Source organism: Lepisosteus platostomus, chromosome 8 (assembly GCF_059453375.1).
Source record: "Lepisosteus platostomus isolate fLepPlt1 chromosome 8, fLepPlt1.hap1, whole genome shotgun sequence".
In the NCBI taxonomy this organism is placed as follows: domain Eukaryota; kingdom Metazoa; phylum Chordata; class Actinopteri; order Semionotiformes; family Lepisosteidae; genus Lepisosteus; species Lepisosteus platostomus.
The window spans coordinates 30701988-30724135 of record NC_142618.1 but is presented as its reverse complement, the minus strand read 5'-3'; the positions used below and the strand labels follow the sequence as shown (position 1 = coordinate 30724135).

Genomic DNA, 22148 nt, shown 5'->3' with positions numbered 1-22148 from the left:
CTATCTGATACCTCTCTATGGTGCTGAGCACTGGATCAGGTATCATTTTTAAGACAGCAAAACGATGAATAAGTATCGTTTATGACAAGGAACTGAATTAACCAACACCTAAAATATTGAGCCTTTTTGTTACAACAAGAATGACATTTAAATTAAACAAGGCAAGCCTTGGAAAAAAAAAGAAAAGATAAAAACTTACCACCAGATAGGGTAACTTGCCATGACTTGCGTAAGCCCACAAAGAAACAGGAAACATCCAAGGTAGATCATCCTTAGAAAAGTTTCGGAAAACATTTTTTTCCCTCACACACACACAAAAGTTTGTAATGAAAAAAAAATCACAGACCAAAGTCGTTCCTCCTGTCTGAAGTAGTTTCAGAGAGACAGTCCTTTACAACCAGTCAAGGCAGTGTACGGGAGGCAAATATTAAAAGTTTAAAGCCGCTTGCTTTTGGGACCCAATCAGCATGTATTGCCAAAGGGAAAATTCTGATGATACTGTTCTCTCGCGCTCCCTTTCCTTGTGTCAGTCAGGCTGAACACAAACTCAGGAATGAGCTAATTGCAAGAAGATAGTGTTTTAGTACTCATTAGGGTTTGTGGGCCTCGAGAAGCCGTGTGTGATATATAATGTTGTTTAAAGGGAGAAGGAGGGGGGGCAGAGGGGTTTAAATAGACATGGGGACCCCTGTGGATTGGGTAGCTATAACAACCTGTCCGGATTTCACTCCCTAGTTTGAAGCTGCTAAAATGCAAAATTATAAACGTGTGAATTGCTTTTACTGTTTTGCTCTTGGTTTTCGTTTATTCTTAGTTTCCATCGAAGCTAAATTGCTATTTCCAATATTATTCTGGGTAGACTCTTGTAAACACTTCTAATCATGTTCATACAGTGGGTAGGAATTGCAGTAAAGAATATGCGGCTTTCTGTGCGTTTGTGCATCAGTAATCTGCATGCAAATTGAACATTTTGTATTTTATAATACAAAAAACATTAAATATTTCACAAATACTGTCGATAAGGGATCGGACAAGGGGTTAATAATAATAATAATAATAATAACAACAACAACAATAATAATAATAATAATAATAATAATAATAATAATAATAATAATAATCGTATTTATATTTATACGCTTTTGATTCAGTTTCAGAATGATTTTGTCGGCTTTATTTTAGTAAATAGATTTTAAAACACTATATTCATCTTATCGAGATTCAAATCTTCATGAAATAGTGTTTTCTTTTTTTTTCTTTTCCTACACAATGTATATAGTAATAACAACTATACATAGTTATACAACGATAGTCACGGGCATATTAGCAATTCATCTTCTAAGTACAGGGCAATCGAGATCCAACCTTTTCCAGTCGAAAACAAGGTACCTGTGCATCAGCAGTTTTGAAGCTAAAATGTACACTTGAGCCATTAAGCTATTAAAATAGTTAATTTATAATTTTGACAGTAACAATCAAAAGTATTTATTTTAAAATGAGTTATTTTAAACCAAAATCTCCAGCGATTAAGCAGTACAGATTGTTGAAGAAGCAATTCAGCCTATGTCAGGGTGGACGCAACGGTCTCCACCCACGCACAAAAGATGTTCGATTTACTGAAATCATATCATCTCGTAGACCTGGAATTCAAATACGGGGCATTCTGCAAATAAATTATTTTCTGTTCTTTGGTATCTCTATATGACATCACAAACACCTGCAGATGTTTCTGCTACAGAGGTCGAAAATATATGATTGGCTGGTTGGATTAAAATATATTCAACCAAGCCTTCGTTTGAACAATAATTTACAGAACTTTTGATAGTGTTTTTTTATTAATGTTGTCCTTGATGTTTCTGTCCGAAGTTAAAAAAAGGTTTCCTCTTTATCAAAAAGACAGTAATGCAACGACCCAATGTCCCTATAACAAATGCTAATCTTAAAATCATAACATTACCATAAGCAACCTTTCTCTTCTTATACAGATGATATTTTTGTTAATGTCGTTTATTAGCTCACGTTTAATTAAAAAACGTTACTTTTGTGATCTAAGCGTAGTGCTATTTTCTGCGAAGCATTAAAGAACAAAATTTCCCTATTTCCCTATTTCTATTTATCGTTACTTTTGTTTTTCAAAAATGGTAATTTTCACAGAACAAAACACTGAAAGACGCATAATGTTAATGATGAGCATTATGAATCAAAAATACCTTTGGACTGTAGTTCTGGTTTCTGGGGACTCAGTGTTAAGTTAGATTTCTGAAATAAAAGTGTTGAGGCGTATAACTGTGTGGATGGATAAAAAAAGTAAAAAACACCATAAAAATATACGTTAAAAGGTAAAAACGCCACATAAATATACGTAGTGCATGTTTACATAACTGAGATAATAACATTTACAGAAGCAGCAAGCAACAATGCTTGATTTGTGCCTTTACTCCTGACCTGCTTGCTTGCTGGTCGCTGCTTTCGTCAAGCGGTGTGGCACTAGCTCTCCTAGTGGAGTTTCAAAGACAAGATCCCTTTGAAGATCGTCTGTTGTGTTTATTTAAAGCGACAGGGTGTTTTGTTTTCCTATTTCGATGTCAAGTAGCTGTTGATGGCGGATGAAGAAAGAAAGATCTACTGCAAGGAGCATTGGGAAGTGGAGTGCTTGTTCGTGTTGATATTCATTATTGTGTCACTGCCTCATGTTGTTTTTTTTCCCCTGGCAATGAAAAGACAGGTTACACAGAGAGGTGATGCTGTTCTGCTACCCGTGTCTGTGTACAGTACTTCAGCTGTTAAGTTTATCTTTGTAAACTCGAAAGCAGCAACAGTAAGAAGTGTGTGTGAGAGTAAATGGCCGATATATTTATTATTTGTAAGTTTATAAATGAGATACTTTATTGATAGTCATTCGCAGTTACGTCTTACAATATTTTAGGATTCGTTCCAAAATCAATAAAAATAAGTATATGACATATGAAATAAAAAAACTAAGCTCAACGTCGGAGACAAAGAGAGATAGATGAGTTTATCAGAGTTTATCATATTGTGTCATTAATAGCTGATATGCTCACCTCCTCCAGTAAGTCTCTTTTTTGTAGGCCTATATGAGTCAATTGAAAAGCTTTTTAGGTAAGAGGCAGCCCGATATTTCACACATTGTGCTCACACACCGTTTAATAAAGTCCAATGTTCGGGCCAGGAGCCTCATCAGTTTCATTTCGTTCTCTGTCTCGGTCTCAACCTGAGAGGGGATGCTTGACTCTGGATGGGAAGGCACTCCATCGCAAGGTTACCCCAAAGAATTGCCGGTAGAGCTTCATACGTTCCATGTCCACAACGTTCCCAGGAAGAGTGCAACAAATTATTCTTAATTTTCAAATTGGAAATGTTCTGTAGCTGTCTGTTGTAAACTCACTGTAATGACGTAGGGATGAAAGCGCAACTACGAGGACGTAGAAAAGGAGTTTACGCTGTCACAAGAATGACCTTCACACTACAGATGTATTCATATTAAACATGAAATAAAGGTTTAAAAACCGTATTCAAATACTCAGCCATAAATACGCTATAATGAACTTTTTTCTCCCCAGAATGAGTTTCCCCGATGTTGCGAGCAAAACTGAGATTTGTGTCCACTGCCACCCTGCGTTGAGGAAACGTAAAGCAGCAAACTAGTGACAATTCGGTCAAAAAGAAAACTCGTTTTCAACATTATATTTACCGACTGTTTTGGCCTCAGATCGTTTTATATGTTCATAAAGTAAGTGGGGGTAATATAAAGTACCCAACATTAGTTGCGGACATTGTTAGTGTGATTGCTGGTGGACTCTTTCAGTATTTCACTATTCTTTTAGCTTCGCTCTTATAACGATTTGTTTTCAGAGAGGGACATTTAATATGGTACACGTTTCTCATTTGGTGACAGTCTGGCGTGATATGTAAGAATCGACAAAAAGTACGCTACACACTATGCTGGTTGAAATGCGGCGTGGCACGATGTCTGATTAATTAGGTAGCTCAGTTCAGTTTACTGTCTGACATTTTTAGCAGACGCTCCTTGCTGCAACACTCCAGTTCTGTGTAATCTCAGAACTCTGCTGACAAGCGAAGAGTTCTGCACACTTACATCGGCAAAGCTTAGCTAAACAGTCATAAAAGAAAGCAAATACAGTACATAGAGCTATATAGAAGCATAAATAAAGCACGACTAAGGAAAAGACAAGCGGAACACATAATGAGAAAGTGAAAACGAGATGAAGTAGCATACAAGAAAGAAAGGCGTGGGTGAAGACATGGGTGATAGAGCTTTGAAAAAAGTGAATAACAATAGATTTTAGCATTACAAAGCACAATCTCATTAGCAACAATGAACAAAAAAGGGCATAAGGACAAGTGTATTGTTAACGAGCGGATTCGGAGTTTTTCCTTTTTTAAGATAAACCCATAAATTAGAGACACGTGTGTCCTCAAAACTGCAACAACATCTGGAGCCTGTACCTCTATTGACCGATTAACCATTTATTAATCACTCACGTCAATTTTTGAACGCCTGTAGTCTCTAATAAATAAAAAAAGGTTTTGTCTTTGTCATTTAAAACCACTTGCAAAATCTCAGTTTTTCTGAAAGGTCACCTGTAATCAAAAATTGTATTAGAAATGACATGCAATTTTGTCAATACGCGTAACGACAGCACTGCTATTCCAGCCTTTGTCATTAAATCCAATACACCCACGAGAATTGCCTATTTTTTGTAAGTAATTTACTTTTTGGTTTTCGCCAATCAGTATTTCAATATCCAACGCAGGTACATCGATAACAAGTACCCACCCACGTAAAGTATGTGCTGATTCCCCATTTGCAGACTTTAACCTCGTAAATGTATCCAGCATTTACAGTGCATAACCACGAATTTTAGCCGTAGTCACCCAACTTTTTAAAAGCCTTTGGAGTCACCGAGATCCCAGTAATATTGAACATTGCACCGTTACTGAAGAGATGTATAAATGGTTTAATCAAAGTGTAAGATTCAATATAGGAGTCCTGTCATATATCATTTAGTTTTATGTTTATTTCTTGTTTTGAATAAGTGAATAACGGTTGAATAACTGAATAATCATTTGAATAACATACAAATATTGTAGGAGGCGATCCCGTTGCTGCACCACTGAAGTGCAGCACCTGTAAGCCTTCTGTAGACATGCGCTAATATCCTCACTACGCAACAGAATAGGTGGAGATCAGGTGAAACTGTTAAAAATTGCTTCTTGTTTTTCATGGACAGAAGAACCACAACTCTAGAAGTGAAATGGATGTGAAATAAAATACAAAGACAATTTTGATCCTTTTTATATATTTGTTTTTAAAGAATACCCTTTCATGATTTTTTGTATTTATTTTCAAACCCAATTTTCAATTATCATTAGCATGTGCCATTAATTTATTTGGGGAAACAATTTAGGAGTAGTATATTGTAATCATGACTGTGCGATTTCAGTCATGCTTTGTTTTTTATGATAAACACAGTTTGGCTTGTGATCATTTTAAGAGCACTATTTTGTACTTTTTTATTGTACCTGTAATTTGAATCCTACTATATCTACAGTAGGTCACACAATGGTTGCGTGTAGGATGACGCTTGTATTTTAACTTTATATCGCCATCTAGTGGAGTGTTAAAGATGTTGTCACTCGTATCATGAACATCTAATCACTATTCCAGTTGCATTCTAGGAAAATAAATGAGGAGTACTGTATAAACAGAATATAGAAATCTGTGATTAGAAATCTATATAGTATTAAGATATTTAAAATCCCCAGTATTATGTATATCCACTATCCATGTAAATCCCTTATTAAATCTATGGCTTCAATCTAGAGTGTTTCAAGATTTCATATGTGGACTAGTTCACATAGTGCTTACCCCACTTTAGTTTGTAAGTTCATTTTATATGGAATGTGTAAATATAGACATGCATATTTTTTCTGTACTATGAAATAAAAAGTATAAGTTTTATATACATATGAAAGTATCTAGCACAGAATCTAACAGACAGGAGTTCTAGCTCAGAAACCCATCTACTCTGTGAATAATGACATTGTAGTTTGTGTGCTATTAATGTACGTTTCTTTTAGGTATCCGGTCCACCTTGAAAGAACTGAATGAACACAGAAACATTTCTAGTAGAAAAAGCTTATATATTCCATCGCAATATTTTTGTGTAAACCTTTATTGGAGCTTTGTCACTTTTGTAAAACAATCAGGAATAGGCAAGGAGGATGAATTAGGCATTTTCCAGGCAGTTGAAAAAGTTATTGAACTAGCACAGTAAGAATGCAGGACTTGAAATATATCTAAGATATTAAAAGGTTCCAGATGTGATCATCAGTTTGCTGTTATTGTTTTAGATATTTGCTGAAGGATTTTAAAGAACAAAAGTACTGATGTTGACTTGTTCTTCTTTGGATATACCACTTTCTTTAAAAGGAAGTGCCTGCACTCATCAGAAAGTTGACATAATGGCTTTGTGTGTCGTCTTTATCCTTTAGATCCCATTCTCTTGAGTTCATTCAAGAAACATTTTGCTCCTTCACGGCATTGAAGACATTTGAAAGATGTTTGAAGGTTTTGGAGCATTGCCTTTTGTTTTTAGACACTTTCTATGGTTTTACATTTACCATCTGAACATCCAGAGGCTTTGACTGCAGGTTTCACTTAAAATCCACACAGTATTTCAGTGACAAATCATAGGAGCATGTAATTCCAAATTATGGCATGTTGAAGAAGAGGCAGAATTCATCCTCCTAATGAAAAGCCTATTACTTGAAAAAATATGTTTTAAATAAGAATCATTTTCACTTACCATTTTGTGGGGAAAAGTGTGTGTAAAAAGCATTAATTTCACTGAGAATTTGGAATAAACCATAACGACACTAGGTGGCATCGAAGTTCAGGGAAGTTACGCTTTTGCAGTTACTAAAATAAGCTTTAAGTTGTGAGTCTCTAGGGTTTGAACCAGACATTAATGCTTTATCTTGTCATTGTCTTAAAAGATTGTAATTAAGGTGCCATTTTCCTTTAGGAAATTTCAATGTGCATAAACCGGTGAGTGAAAACATATTATGTTTAACAAATGTGAAGGAAATACCAGGTTTCTGGTGCAGTCTCAGCTGGTTCAAAGTAAACCCTGAATCAGCATATAGCAATCATGAACAGACACTCACTTCACAGCATGATGATTTCTAAGAGGACAATAAACCAAAACTGAAAGAAGGGCAGAGGACCTGTGTATGGCAAAGCTCATTGTGATGTCTCCAAGATAAAGGGATAATTCCAGACTCTTTTTTTTGTTTGCTCTGTGTTTTTGTGTGGACAACATTTTACCTTTACTATGGATTAAAAAATATAAATTAGGGGCACCATCCAGGTACTTTATACTGGAGGCCTGGAGTCAAATAAAATCACCTTGTTCTGAAACAGTTATATTTAAATATCCCTCATTTGTACGATAACTACATTGACTAAAGAGCTGTCACTGCACTATTCAAGGCTTTTGTAAGGGAATCAATTAAAATGCAATACTAAAGCCAAATTCACAGTCACAGCTTCCAAAGCACATTGAAAAACGGTCACACATTTGGCAACATGGACACTGTGTGTGACCTAGACGTAATGTTATTGTGGGATACAGCCTGGGCACACAGATGTTTGTGCTACAGGTGCAGACTGCAATGTTTTCTGATGTAAAGGACAAAATGGAAACAACGAAAGTGGACAAGAAGCAAAAAGCGTGAGCCATTCACTTTCTTCCAACATTTCATCATTATTGGCATGGAAAATGAACAAAGCAGCAGTGTTTGCTGCTTTGCTGCAGTAAAAGTGCACGGGAAAAGCTGACTATAAATTTAGCCTCCGGAAAGGTGCTAATAGTACAATTTGCACACTTAAAAGCAAAGTGCGGCAGGAAATTAAACAACACTAGAAGACTGTGTCACAGTGGTGTAATCTTAACAAAATACAAAAAGGCAATAAAGTTCTACAATAATAATTTACCTAATTCAACAGTTAGCTATTATAAGCCTCAGGATACTTTCTCTTAGCCAAACACACAACTTTTTCTCATTCAGGCTCAGAGCTGCATGGGCCAAAACATACTTCCTGATGCTGTCTGTAGCATAGAGAGGTCAGTCATTTTAATGATGATATTGTGGAACAGCATCACAACAACCAAAACATGTCATTAAGCCATGGCTGTATTAGCTCTTAAAATAAAGCGGCCAGGATCAACAGTCTATGTAATATTTAAAGGTTGTGGAAGTCTGGAATGAGCTACCCAGTAATGTAGTCAAAGCGGACTACTTCTTTCAAGAAAACGCTGGATGGGATCCATGATTACTCAGCTACTAAAAAGTTCAAACAAAAAACCAAACAAATACGGAGTGAATGACCTCCTCTCATTTGCAAACTTTCTTGTATTTTTATAAGAAATACAAGAAATATTGTAAATGACAAAAATAGCATTCAATTATATAAGGTGTTCCTGAAGTTTCAGACAAATGCTTACATTCCCTTCTTAGAATGTGGGTCCTGCCAAAAGCATGGAAGGGTGTAATATATTGTTACAATAGTAAATTATGATGTTTTTATTGTGTTTTAGAATTTTGTCATTTGAGAATGACCACTTGTATTAATCAATTGTCAAGCTTGCCATAGCGCTATGATCTTCTATATCATATTCTGTCTTGTATGATAAACTACACTAGCTAGCAGACATGGATGTGTGTGATAATATATTTGGAGCTTAAAATTTGAAATTGTCATTTATTTTTCTAATAATGCACATTTTGGAATCACAAGCAGCTTATATTACCCTTACTTCTCCTGGACACAGGGAGGAGTGAGCCCAAAAGGTCAACAGAACATTTAACATCAAAAAGAGGAGTGATACAGCTTCCATTGACGACATTACCAGCTTACTTGGACCCTTGCAAGTCATAGTGCCCACAGTTAAATAGCAAGCAGAGGACACCTTGACACAGTGGAACCAACTCAAGCCCAGCTCTGTATTGCTGTATGAGGCCACAATTTACAAAAGAAATAGCCCACACCTTAGCTGGGTATGTGAAAACTGTAGGGTTTAACTAATATAGTCATTATAAAACATCATTCTAAAATGCCTGAAAATAGGTTTATTGCAAGTTATTCAGAATTATTCAGAAAGGTTTTCATGTCTCCTGTGTCATCTGGACTTCAGCTCTATTTTATATCTGCAAAACCTGTTTAATAAAATATTCATTTGAGCCGCTTTATACATATGCAAAACCCCGTTGTTGTCTATATTAAACGTCATCTGGTCAGGGTTTGTCTAGTCTTTACCTAAAGATTTTTTAATTCCATTTGTTGCTTCTACAGTGTAAACTAAGCCTCCTAATTTCTTATAATTTGCAAAATTGTCTAGCTTACTAACTAAAATAGTATCTATATCATTGTTATAAATTAAAAAGAGCTGTGGTCCTAGTACAGATTCCTGCGGTACTCCACTAATAACATCACCCTAATTTGAATATTCATTCTTACTTGTACCCTTTGTCTTCTAATTTAATAATCTATTCACAAATACTCACATTTCCCTGAATGCCAAAAACCTGTAATTTGAGAATTGTTTATGAGGAGCTTTATCAAAAGTATTCTGAAAATCTAAATACACCTCTAAAAGACTGGCCCCACACCACCAAGTGAGTTTAATGTGGGCCCATCTTTCCAGGAATTTTTTCACCCATATAACTTAATGCACTTTTATATTCTTTTTACTTTTCACACTATTCTTTTCAAGGCTCCCAAACTCAACTCACTGTTTTTATTTTCATATTAAACCCTTCTCTTGCCTGGTCAGCCCAAGCAACCCTGCACTGTAAGAGAACTAGAAATTTACAAGCAAGCCCTACTGCTCATATGGCACAGACTTAGGGTTCCACTTCCTGCTCTCCTGTAGGTGGCCCTTCCACTACCCTCAAGCACACACCATACTTTCTTTCTTTATTTTAAAACCATAACAATCATAACACACAACTATCAGTCTTGCAGTCTGTCAGGTACTCACCCCCAACCAGGTCTCTTCTCTGTCCCTGCAGTGGAGCTACGTCAGCCACTGTACCACTCATGGCCAGGAAGCAACTGGATTGGCACCCTCTGCCACTCTTACCATTCAGAACTGGGGTCTTCTAGCAGCACTTCCTGTTTTTGGTCCTTAGCCAGAATTTTCCCATTCTCTGAAGCGTGAGAAGGCAGGAGAGAAAACCTGATGCTGTCCAAAAGCCCTTTTCTGTTGGAGCCCCTCCAAACTCCTAGGTATAACCACATTGTTCCCCTTCTGGGGGAAGATTCCAGTGTTCTCCAGCTTCTGTCTTTCTGCACACCATTCACTTTCTCACAGAGCACGCTGGCCACACCTCCCGTGCCTAATGTGACCGACAGCCCTTCAGCCATCCAGGCTGCACCTCTTCTCCAGTGTCTCCCCAACACACATACAGTACACATTCCCATGAATGAATGCATGCAGCTGGTTTGTTGTCTAGCCCTGCTGCATCGCTGGAGAGTGAAGTTAACAGCCTTTGCTGTCAACAGTCTGTTACCATGAATCTCTGTCTTACAGTGTCCCAGTGGATGATGTGGAATATGCTTATCTTCCTCCTCAGTGGCCCTTACAGTTACAGCACAGCCACTGCTGCACCCACTCACAACCAAACCCTCTTTTAGCAACCTCAGGCACACAGCACTCACACAACACCTTATACCATAGTAAGCCTATGGCTGGAAGCTCTCAGTTAACCAGTCATGCTGCGTTTCTGGAGAACACATACACACAAAAAACATCCCTATAGCTCCTGAACACATCAACACTCAAAGCAGGTTTGGGAGAATTCTCTACCGACAGGCATTTTAGGAGAAACATTTTCAAGAGAGATTTGTTAATCCTTTGGGGATACTAGATTTAACTTTTAATTTGCTAACACTTGAGGTAAATGTATTCTGTGCTTGAAGCAGAATCTTTTTCATCTCCATTTTCCATTGCTGGAAAACAGATAGCACCAGTTTCCACTGATATCTATCCTATCCCATTCTACTTACATCTCTTAAATTGGGTATCGTTCTTTCAAAGTTTGATTTCCTGAAGTTGTAGACTTTTGCTTTGGACTTAACTGTTCCAGTTTCAAAATATACTTCAAAGCACCTCATATTGTGATCACAAAATGATAAGAAAGAAGCTGGGGTATTAGCTGTAACACCATGGCTTGATACAGTAACTTGTTCTATACTCCAGCAACACTTTATGTAAAAAATTGCTTCCTGTACTCGGTTTTAAATGCAGTTTCATGTACTGTAGTTTCCACTAGTTCTCCTTTGGTTCACGTCACACTATTTATTGAGAAGAAGCTCAATAGGCTAGCTTTGTCAATGTCCTTGAGGTTTTTGAATACATTTATCAGGTCCCCATGTATTTAAGACAAAAAATATCCTTTCAGCCTGATGTTATGTCACACACAGCATCCGTTTGGGGTTTATGACACTTTTGAGCTTAGGGTTTTGGGGGTTACCACTGTATGGCACTTAGGTGCCTTGGCGGGTTTTTGCAGTTCTGTGTCGGTTACGAGTTATGCACAATAAAGAGCAGATGTCTGAGAAACAACTCAGTCCCTGGTTTTACATGGTGCAGCACCTTTCCCTTGAAAGTCCCTATCCCCTGAGTGTATCTGCTTTCTCCTCTCTGGACTCATACCAAGTCCATAATTCAATTTTAACACAATGTTTTTTTAATTAAATTCTGTACATCATAATATGTTGTTTGTCTTAAAATATCCTTAAAATGTTTTATGTTTAGGAGTAGATGAAAAATGACCAGAGCCTTTTTTTCTGATAGGTGGGGCCATTTAACAAATTTAACAAAAGAGGTGTGATCAAATCTGGTGGTCTTGTCATTAGCTTTCCTGGTCATGTGCAGTTCAAAGCCTAGAAATGTTAACCTTTACACCTATCACCAGCCAAAAAAAAAAACAGTCAAGTTAGACATGAGGAAATAGCTATTATCCCCATAAGGGTGGTCTCTTGCAGGACAGAGCTGAATGTATCGAAATGGAAAATCCTGTAAATTAATCTTCACCATAGATCAAGGATAACAATAACCATCATCATCATCATCACCACCACCGTCATCTTCATCATCATCATCGTCATCATTATTATTAATTCCCTTGTATGAGCCCTTATTGACAGCATTTGCGAAATACTTAAATGTTTTTTGAATTATAAAATACAAAATGTTCAATCTGCATGCAGATTTCTCATGCACAAACACACAGAAAGCCACTTATTCTTTATTTGCAATTCCTACACAATGTATGAAAATGATTAGAAGTTTTTACAAGAGTCTACCTAGAAAAAATTGAAAATAACAACTTAGCTTCGATGGAAACAAAGAATAAACTACAACCAAGAGCAAAACAGTAAAGGCAATTCACACGTTTATAATTTTGCATTATAGCAGCTTCAAACTAGGGAGTGAAATCCGGACAGGTTGTTATAGCTACCCAATCCACAGGGGTCCCCATGTCTATTTAAACCCCTCTGCACCCCTCCTTCTTTATTATGTTGAAAGGAAAGAATGGTGTACTACTCCATTTTTGTTTTTGGATAAAGAGATAGACACTATTCTTTTCCATTTGTGATAGATGCATTAAATAAAAAGAACCCCGTTTAACATTTCTTTTAGACAGTCTAGTTCCATTATATTGTTGCACTGTAGGAATTCACTGCTTTCTAAAAACAAACCCAGAAGAACAAATGAAAATGTATCAAACATATCAATGTGTTCCCATGTATGAAGAATTTTAGAGACTGATGTGAAAGGTGCTAGGCATCCCAAATTCAAGGAGGTATTAGCAAATACAGTAGTTGAAAAATGCAGACCTTTTGTTCCTGCTGTTACTGTGTTTTTGTATGATATTACAATATTATTAAAGATTAAGCAATGATGCTCAATATCAGCTCACTCTGTATGGCTGACCAATGTACTTCCCTGAGGGTGGAATTGGTCAGGGATTGCTGTGAGAAAAAATGTTTAAGATACTGTAAGCGTTACAACTATAATAATTGTACTTATAGAATGACTAGTTTATATTGGAAGCTGAGCTGTATTCCGATGACAGTGAACCTAAAGAAAAAAAGAGAACCACACGGACATGTAAATGCATTTGGGAGGCCCTGTTAACAGTTGCTGTAACAGATTATGCTAAATTAAGATTTTTTTTCCAAGGTTTTAAATCTTGATCTCTCATCACTGGATTTTCTGTAGCTCATTCAGTTTTTCCTCTCCAAGAAACAGAAACACATTGTATTCGCCATTATAGCGCTTGACCATGTGAAGGGTGACCTCATCTTTGCAATGATGTCACTCGGCATGATCTAAGGGCTTGTCGTAATGCCAAATGACCTCCCCCTACGCAGAAATTGACAGCAACAGTGGACACACTTACTGGAAGGGCAGCATATCTCATAGCTACAGTGGAGGCACAGCAATACCCTAGTAATGAGGTTTCAAGCCAACTTTCCTGGTGGCCTCAAAATTAGGCTAGTGACTACACTTCTCTTGGCCAGAAAAAAATAATAGTGGGCTATCCTCTAAGAAAATTATTCTAGTATTTTAATGCTACCACCTTAGAAAATGAAGAATAAATATTTCAGCAGACAAAGAGCATGTACAGCACTCATTGTTACGGTTGACATCCCTCCCCTAGAAGGCGCTCCATTTACTCCTGTCAATAGTCCCCTGTGATTGTTGATATGTGTTCCAGGTTGTGTCTCCTCCTATTTAAACCCAGCACCTCCAGTGCTCAGGGCTCAGTATTAGGGTATGGATGTCACAAGGCCCGCCTAGCACCAGGATACCCTATGTCCGTCTCCTGAGGGCATAAGCCTCATTCCTGACACCTGCTGTTTTCTGAGCCCGGGGTCTGGTGGACCTCGCCCTGTCATCCCAGGATCTCCATGTTTTTCCTATGTTCGTGTTTTCCCCCTTCCCGGGGATTTTAACTTTGTTGCGGCCCAGGATGGATGGTTAATGGCCTAATGGACTGTGCCCTGACCTGCCTTTGGACCTGCTCGGATTTGGATGCCTCTCTTTTTTCCCCGTTCACCATCTCACAAACTATCACTGTTACTTTACTGCGCCATTAACCCCCTGTTAGTCTTCCCGTACTCCACCTAATGTCTCCTTCAGCTCTTACTGCTTTGCATAGGGCCTAACATAACACCCGACATGGACTATAGAATCTTTCGTAACACGCATGACTGATAACTTGATTGGAGAGAGTCTTCTTGTTAGGTAAAAGGATCAAGTGCTTCTTTGTTCCTGTATTTGAACATGCAGCCTAAATTGTATCCTATTTGAACTCACACATTTCTGGAAGTAAGTAAGGATCAATTCTGCTCAACTCATCTGGTTGTGTTCCAATATCCACAAGTCCATCCATCAATTTTCTAACAGCTTCATCCAGTTCAGGATCATGGAGGAGCCGGAGCCTATCCCAGCAAGCAACAGGCACAGGATACACCCTGGGTGGGATGCCAGTCCATTGCACCGCACACACAGACACACACACACTCACACCAGCATCTCTAGAAGACAATGAACCTGAGTATTTGGAAGGAAAGACTTCCTTATTGTGGGAGGAAATTTGAGTACCTGGATGAAAACCTTTGTGAGCACAGGGTGAACATACAGACTCCAAGTCCTGAATTGCACACAAGGCCTCAAAACTGTGAGGCAACAATGTTAACCACTGTGCTACTGTGTTGCCCTGTCCACACATCCTGTCTACATGTCATTAAGGTATTTATCAAAACTCCAACAGTAACAACATGTAGAAAGAATTCTAGGGTGGTCACGAGACCAACGAAAATAAACAAATATAATTTCCCCCTTATTTGCACCAAGTCAGTGTTTTCTCAAGATGAATGTATGACCACCCTCAGAGATTTAACATAAAATTCCTATTGTCATGCTACTGTATGTGTAATATTCATATAAACTTAAACTAATACAGTGAAAAGATACATAGAATTCCCAAAAAGGAAAAAAAAAGATACTATACCATTTTACAAGTTCTGGCAGTCTGTAGCAGTTTTCTAGTATTGTGAACAGACAAGATGAAGTTGTCAAGTCTATTTTATCTCATTTTCTTGTAATGGTAACAATAATAACCATAACCCAATTGTGAATAATTTGATGATTCCAAACTGATCCATTCTGTCAATTTGAAAAAAAAAATGTGATTGTGCCCTTTAATTCAAGGTCATCTATGGAGGAACCAATTAAAAAGTCAAATGTTAGTTAGAGCGAAAGTATAAAAATAACATGTTCACATTACATATGATTATAGCCCCAGATTTGACCTATGTAACTTGAGCAGGTCAAGCATTACTGTTAAATTTATTGTTAAATCATCACCATTTATTATTAAATGATGAAGAATGTATAATTCTATGCCTGACAATTACAGCTTGATTGCCTATCATTATATCAATGTCAGAGCACCTTTATAGGCAATTGGCTAAAACGTGACCTAACCTTCCTTAACCACAGTGAAATTTCTTTACCAGAAACACAGTTGACATTTTCATAACAAACAGAGCAGTTTTGGAGAATGACATGAATGTGTGGTGGTCAGTTTAATTTAGATTACATTTATTTTTCGTAACATTAATTCATAATAAGTGTGTGCAGAATTATTAAGACTTTTTACAATATTTAAAGAGCTCTAAGAAATTCCTGTTTTCCATTTAGACAGGAAAAATGTATTTCAACTATAGTCGTGGAAATTAAGCAATAATACACTGCAATTGCAAGACAATTACCATGTGTTCTATGAAATGTAGCAGTATAACTCCTGTATTTAAATACATTATTTAAAATTTCAGAAATGTTTAGAACATGAACATATCAACTAACAAAACAGACCTCTTCACCATTAAATAAAATCAATGAGTATATAATGAGTATATGCGTTGCAGCTTCCGAAGAAGTAAAAGTACACTTGAATAGAGAATATATCAATTGAGTTATATTTCCATGGGAACGTTTACACTGTTTAGAAGCCATGTGCATAATTATGTCCACCAGATGTCAGCATAACCTAACTGAAAATCCTTGTAACCTGGTGCTGTAGCTCAGACAAACTGCTGCCATATTTTTTTTTCTTTTGAAAAGGTTGCAGATTATAAGCAAGTTAGTGAAATCGTTTTTTTTAACAAAACAAACTTTCTTCTCATTTTCCTTTAAAAAATATGTGATCTGGCCCTTTATTTTAGATGTTTACGGGAACATAAACACAAAAGCTTAACATTTAATGAATAAGCCAATATTTCGTTTTTTAATATTTAAAAAATCAGCCAATTAACACATTTGTAATTGCTTAACAGAAACAGGCTACAGCATATATATATATGAATAATGAATATATATGAATCATGAATAAACATACGAACATGAATGTTTTATTGTAGTCCAGTTCAGTGTGTTTCCATGAAGTAACAAAACATGTAAAGGCAGTGGTCCTGAAGACTCAAGCCTGAGTCTTGTTCTCCTGGTTTCCAGTAATAAGAAGAAATTAAAGTTTGTTCTTACAAATTGTGGGGAAATAACAAAACTGCAAAATGAAAATGACAAAAAAAACAAAAACCCCTGTCTTGAGTGGAAGGTCTGAACTTGCTTGTGTTTTCAGTTCACTGAAAATATGCTCTAATGCAGCATGTCATTGACTTTCAGATTCTCTCCTGTCACATTATTTCCTTAAGTGTTTTGGCGCTGTTCCTCGGTCTTAACTGCAGTGTGATGGCCGGTTTGCATTCCACACAGCCAAGCCTGTAATGGCTTGCAGGGTGTAAGTGAGGTAATTAATGAAATTATCAACTGAGGGACTCTGCAATCATGTGTTTTGACAGATGGTGGTAAAGAAGTCAATTGATATTTTAACTGATTTTTTTTTTCTGCAATGACTCTGATGCTGTATGTGTGCTCCTTGTGCGACATCATCCCTCTCTAGACATGACCTGGGCTGATTTTTATAATTACAAACTCATGTTGAAATCCCGATGGTATAAAAAACTGTGGTTATTTCAATTTTCAGTGGTTTCTTAACTATTTTTATTTATTTACTTTGCCTTGGTCAGGAGAGGAGTTTAAAACTTCTCCACTGCTTTTTTCTGTGTGTTTGAGTACTGTCCCCCATCTGGCTTTATTTCCTGGAGGTGACTGACAGAAAGTTCAACCAATTGATAGCTGTAGGGTAACTATTGGGCACTGCTGAGAAGAGGCAGAAATGTGTGGAATGAAAGGGTGGAGTGACTGCTTAAAATCAGTCAAGATTTCTCATTTCTCTTACAGGCAAATGAAACACAAATGAAAAAACGGGATTTCTGTAAATACAGCTTTTAGCAGAACATCCATAATTTTTAACCTAGCAAAAAACAAAGGATTAGTATTATTTCACAGGCTGAACTTCTGCGTCATTATGGCTTAATTGTTTTAAATCTAATCCATGCAGTGAATTGTCATACAACACTGTCATCGCTTGATACCATGTCAGTAGGACATACTGTGCCAATACTTTTTATTAAAAATGTAGTATTAACAATGATCTGCAGATATATTGGCCATAAAAATACAACAAGGTGTATGTGTTATACTGTATGTTGACCATTACATGACATGGGAAAACATAAATGTTCAAAGAGAAAAATGTTTAAGATTGCCTTTAAGGGGAAGAATACTTCAGCTAATCATGTATCAGGTTAAAGTTTCTCTTGCAGTGTGAATATACCTTAGGTTCTGAAAACAACATGGAGACAAAGGGTGGGAACTCATACATTCTGTGGAATTTCCTATTCATGTGCACTTCCATGTGGTTAAATCCCACACTGTGGTGGTCTGCAGTTTTGTTAGACCTGTCAAAATTACTGGAGCAAGCCCTGTATATCGCTCATGATTCTGAAGTGATTTGTAGTGGGTTTAATAGTACAGTAACAAAAGCCATACAGTTAATTATAGTGGTAGAAGTTGCAAATCTGTTTTATTTTTGGGACTTTGCACATTTGTTCCTACAACCTTATTTTAAAATCTGAGAAATCCAAGCTGGATTTAAACCTGCCTCTTAATTTAGTCAGTAGTCCTTGCACTTCAGTAGAGGGATCTGGGAGAGAGTAATACACACAATAAAGAGATAAATACTTGAATGGCAAAGTATATTTTGTGTTCTGTCTTAAATATTCCATTTGTTATCAATTCTATTACATGTGTTCTACATGACATTATCTTGCTTTCTGCATAGAATCATTCTTGTGTGAATGGCAGAAAAATCAGCTTGTGAAACAGAGGCATGCAGTGGAAGCAATTAATAAATTAAATATATACAGTATAGAACTTTTGTATCCCAGAGGAACTAATTCTAAAAATAGAAGGGTACCCACATCATTCAATACTAAAGTGCCGCACCCAAGTGCGGAATTACTTCACCAGCTCAATTCAGGAGGAACTTTAAGAACCTTAGGCCAGACCATACAAGTCTAGCGTAGACTTTGGTCAGAACACTGGAGTTAACATCATTACTCTTGTGAACATCATTATCTACAGCTCCACCTACATTATGCCACACAATAACAACCTTACTTTTATCACTGCCATTCCAGTATTGCCCAGTTCCAACGGAACAAGTAAAGGTTTATTCCATGCTGAAAAGAGAAGAAAAGAAACACAACATTTCAGCTGTGGAGCCTTCTTTGGGTTCTTGGACAGGTTAGCCTTTCTTAGCTTCTGAGATCTGACAAGATTAGCGTACAAGGTGGCAATGATGTTATTAAGTGGTGCATAAAGCTAAAGCTTATTCATAAGATTCATAAAATGATTTTTTATGTGTGTGCTGCTATCGGTGTATACAAAACTGCCCCAGAAGCCAGATTTCTGTTGTACTTTGCTCTGGCGCAAGTTCTTAATTTCTTAGTTTCTTCATTGGTCACAGACTATTGTATAGCCCCATCTAGCCCTTTTAGTTTTTAGTGGCTATTTGAGCTGAGGTCAATAAGCCATTTATTTTTAATTCTTTCTTATTATATTTATTCACTGTTGTAGTTTTTTTTTTTTTAATCATACATATTAATAACTTTTCAGAAAGGCATCCAGCTGTTTCTAGAAAGAAGCAATGCTATTTAGTTTTGGCAACAAGGGTGGATAGCATACTACAGAATCCCACAACATGTTGATTAGGTCCGCATCCACTAAGTTTTCATTTGTGTCCTCTACTTCATTTTTAATCATTGTTTATCCCTCATGATCAGGGACGGCCATTAAGACCAATATGGAATTTGCATACATTTTCTTATCTTGTCATATCTTTGAAATGCTCCCTCTGCCCTGGTGAATGTCTTCATTAAGCTAGGTGAAAAGAACCTTTGACATTCAGTGTCAGTCTAAAAGCGAACATTACCAACCCAATGAAGCTTATGGCTCCATAACTGTAGTTTCAATGCTTGTACTGTCTGCTTGGAAGAGAACACTGATTTTGTATCTGTCCTCAGACTTGATACACAACATTTTCTGCAAACAGCTTTGGTGATGTGACTCCAGTACTTTTAAGTTTCTCCTGAAACGTGAACCTGAGCACATAAATGGAAACTGAATAGAGCATTTAGGATTATGCACAGGAAACTATTCTTAACCCAAAGGGTTATGGAGTTTGAAACAATTTACGCAGATATGATATAGAAACCAACACCTTATGATTCTTCAATAAATATATAGATAAGACCCTAAGATAAATTAGCTACTGCTACATGAAAGAGACAGACAGGCTGAATAGCATGGTATAGTAGCAGGTTTTACACTTTGTCACCTCGGGGTATTATGAAATGCTTCTAATTCTTAGTCCTGTCTTAGTTATTTGGGTTATGTAATATTTTTTCTGAATTTGAAGACCTCAACTTAATATTGTCAAATATACATTCATGATACAATATACAACAAATAAGACATGACCCAGATTTGCAAATAAATATCACAAAAGATAACTTAGAGAATCTAATGGAAAATAATGAAAATAACACATCCAATACACAAAACTCACAGTTTATGACTTCCAAATGACTTCTTACATACATACTGTATTTCTGTACATGGAGGCTGAATATTTATTGATTCAATTGCATTGCAGATAAAATGAATGTTTGACCATCCTTTTTTTCAGACATCTGGCATAATTTGCTTCAAAACTCTTATTTAACTTTCAAACTCTTAAAATATGCTGATAAGAGACTGGGACATTTTCCAGTGCAGGGGAGTTACTATGACCCCTCAATCTTACTGTCTGTGGCATTTTGCCCTGGGCTGAGTCTCAGTGAGTCTTCAGAGTGGGAGTGGTGTGAGACTGCTGTCTCTGTAACCAGTATTAGGAGAAAGCCCACCCAAATTTTATCTATCTCTACCTTTACAGGACTTCTCAGTCCCTTTTGTACGAAAAAGTCTTCCCTTAGAGTCAAGATAAAAAACTAAGCCAAAGCACTTCATTTCAGCTTTTCATAAAGTTCTCTTTCTTAGGGAATCAGGACAAATTGCGACAGGATGGTTTTTGTTAAGAATAACTAAGCAAGATAGATTGTAACCAGGTCTTGGTTCAAGGTTAAGAAAAAGGACTAATTACTCTTCAGACTTACTAAGGGTGCATACAGTACAAGCAAGGTTTCTGAAGAAATTGCCTTTACTTAGAGGACAATTTATAGATTTTACATACAGTATTTCCCATGATCTTATGGAGAGAAACCTTTTGAATCAGCTCTTTAGAAAAGTACATACTGTAGACTTTTGTTACTGGTTGTGCAGATCAAGTCCTTTTTTAGCTGTGTCATTTAGGTCATACAAAGCTTGAGTAGGAAAATGATTTGTTATGGGACTGGTCCCAGGTTCCCTATCATCAGTGAACTGTAGCCTAGTAAGGTGATGATGGTGGGTGAAGAAGAGAAACTGGTTCAGATTGCAGCTCTTACTGATGACTACATAAGATTTTCCACATGGGAAGGCCTCTGAATGTATTATTCAAAAAAGGATAAGGGTAAAATGACTTTTAAGAGTTCAGAGAGGGTGAAGGCAATGCAAAGCAGTAATAATTTGTAACAATACAACATTGCTCAAACTAAATGAATGGCAGTTTGCTTAATATAAGAGTGCTATCTTAAAAAAAATAGCAGCCAGATAGCTATATCTGCAAATCTGAATCATGATGCCAAGTCAACTGATTACGTGTTTTCAAATGCTATTACTAAACAACTTTGTAGTTTGCTTTCTTAAGTGTGTATCCATCTATTCCCACTTTACACTGATAACAAAGTCTTCCATTAAAAACTGTGACTAAACTAACCCGTGTGAAAGTTTTGATTGAAGGCAAACAATGACTGCAATAGCTTTGTCACTCTGTACATACTGCCAGTGTCGCAGGGTGATTCTGTTCCTAAGCAACCAGTGAACCAAGGCCCTGATACACTTTGTATGCATTGTTTATAAGTTAAATATGGATTTTAGATCTCAATTAAACACTAAAAAAAATATCAGATAGAGGGCGAAGAGTGAGGATACAATATATGGTGACAAAAAACGCTTCAGGATTCCAGCTTATAAAATAAAATATAGATAGAGAGAGCAGCAAGCCAGTGTTCCCAAAAGAACAGCTACAGTTTGAAAATATAGTACACTTAACTGGCACCTGTTCATTTAATTTGCCTTTCAGGATGCTGAAAAGTGTGGATATTGTGTGGACAAATCTCAATTCACAAGATTAGTTGTCTTAGTTTCTCAAACAAAAAAGACAGAAAGTAAGATATTGACTTGATAGTGTAAGTCTGGGTGACTATAAAGGTGACGAGATCTTATTAAAACAGCGGACACGTTTTTATCATGCCAGGAACAGGGTATACTGTATATTCATAAAACAAAACAACAATGACAACAGCTTGGCTTGTTGGTCTTACACCATACTGTTTCTTGTCTCTGGCTTTCCTCTCTGAAATAGAAAAGAACGTAACACAAAGCAGACTCAACAATATACTGTAGTAAATGCTCACAGTG

General features: G+C 36.8%; 1 protein-coding gene across 3 annotated transcripts in view; it reads right to left on the bottom strand.

The window, feature by feature from the left end:
- Window positions 1-22148, bottom strand: part of wnt3a (wingless-type MMTV integration site family, member 3A) — an 85809-nt gene that overhangs the window by 50869 nt on the left and 12792 nt on the right. Inside the window, exon 2 of one of the 3 annotated variants that reach the window (XM_088643090.1) lies at window positions 18708-18769. The exons of 1 other annotated variant lie outside the window; for it this stretch is intronic. Coding sequence is in view for 1 of the 2 variants with exons in the window: in XM_088643088.1 (XP_088499214.1) it covers window positions 200-294 (95 nt within the window). In the remaining variant the exon portion in view is untranslated. Of the gene's footprint in view, window positions 1-199; window positions 597-18707; window positions 18770-22148 lie in introns of those variants that run through there. One more of the 3 variants, XM_088643088.1, reaches the window with a different exon arrangement.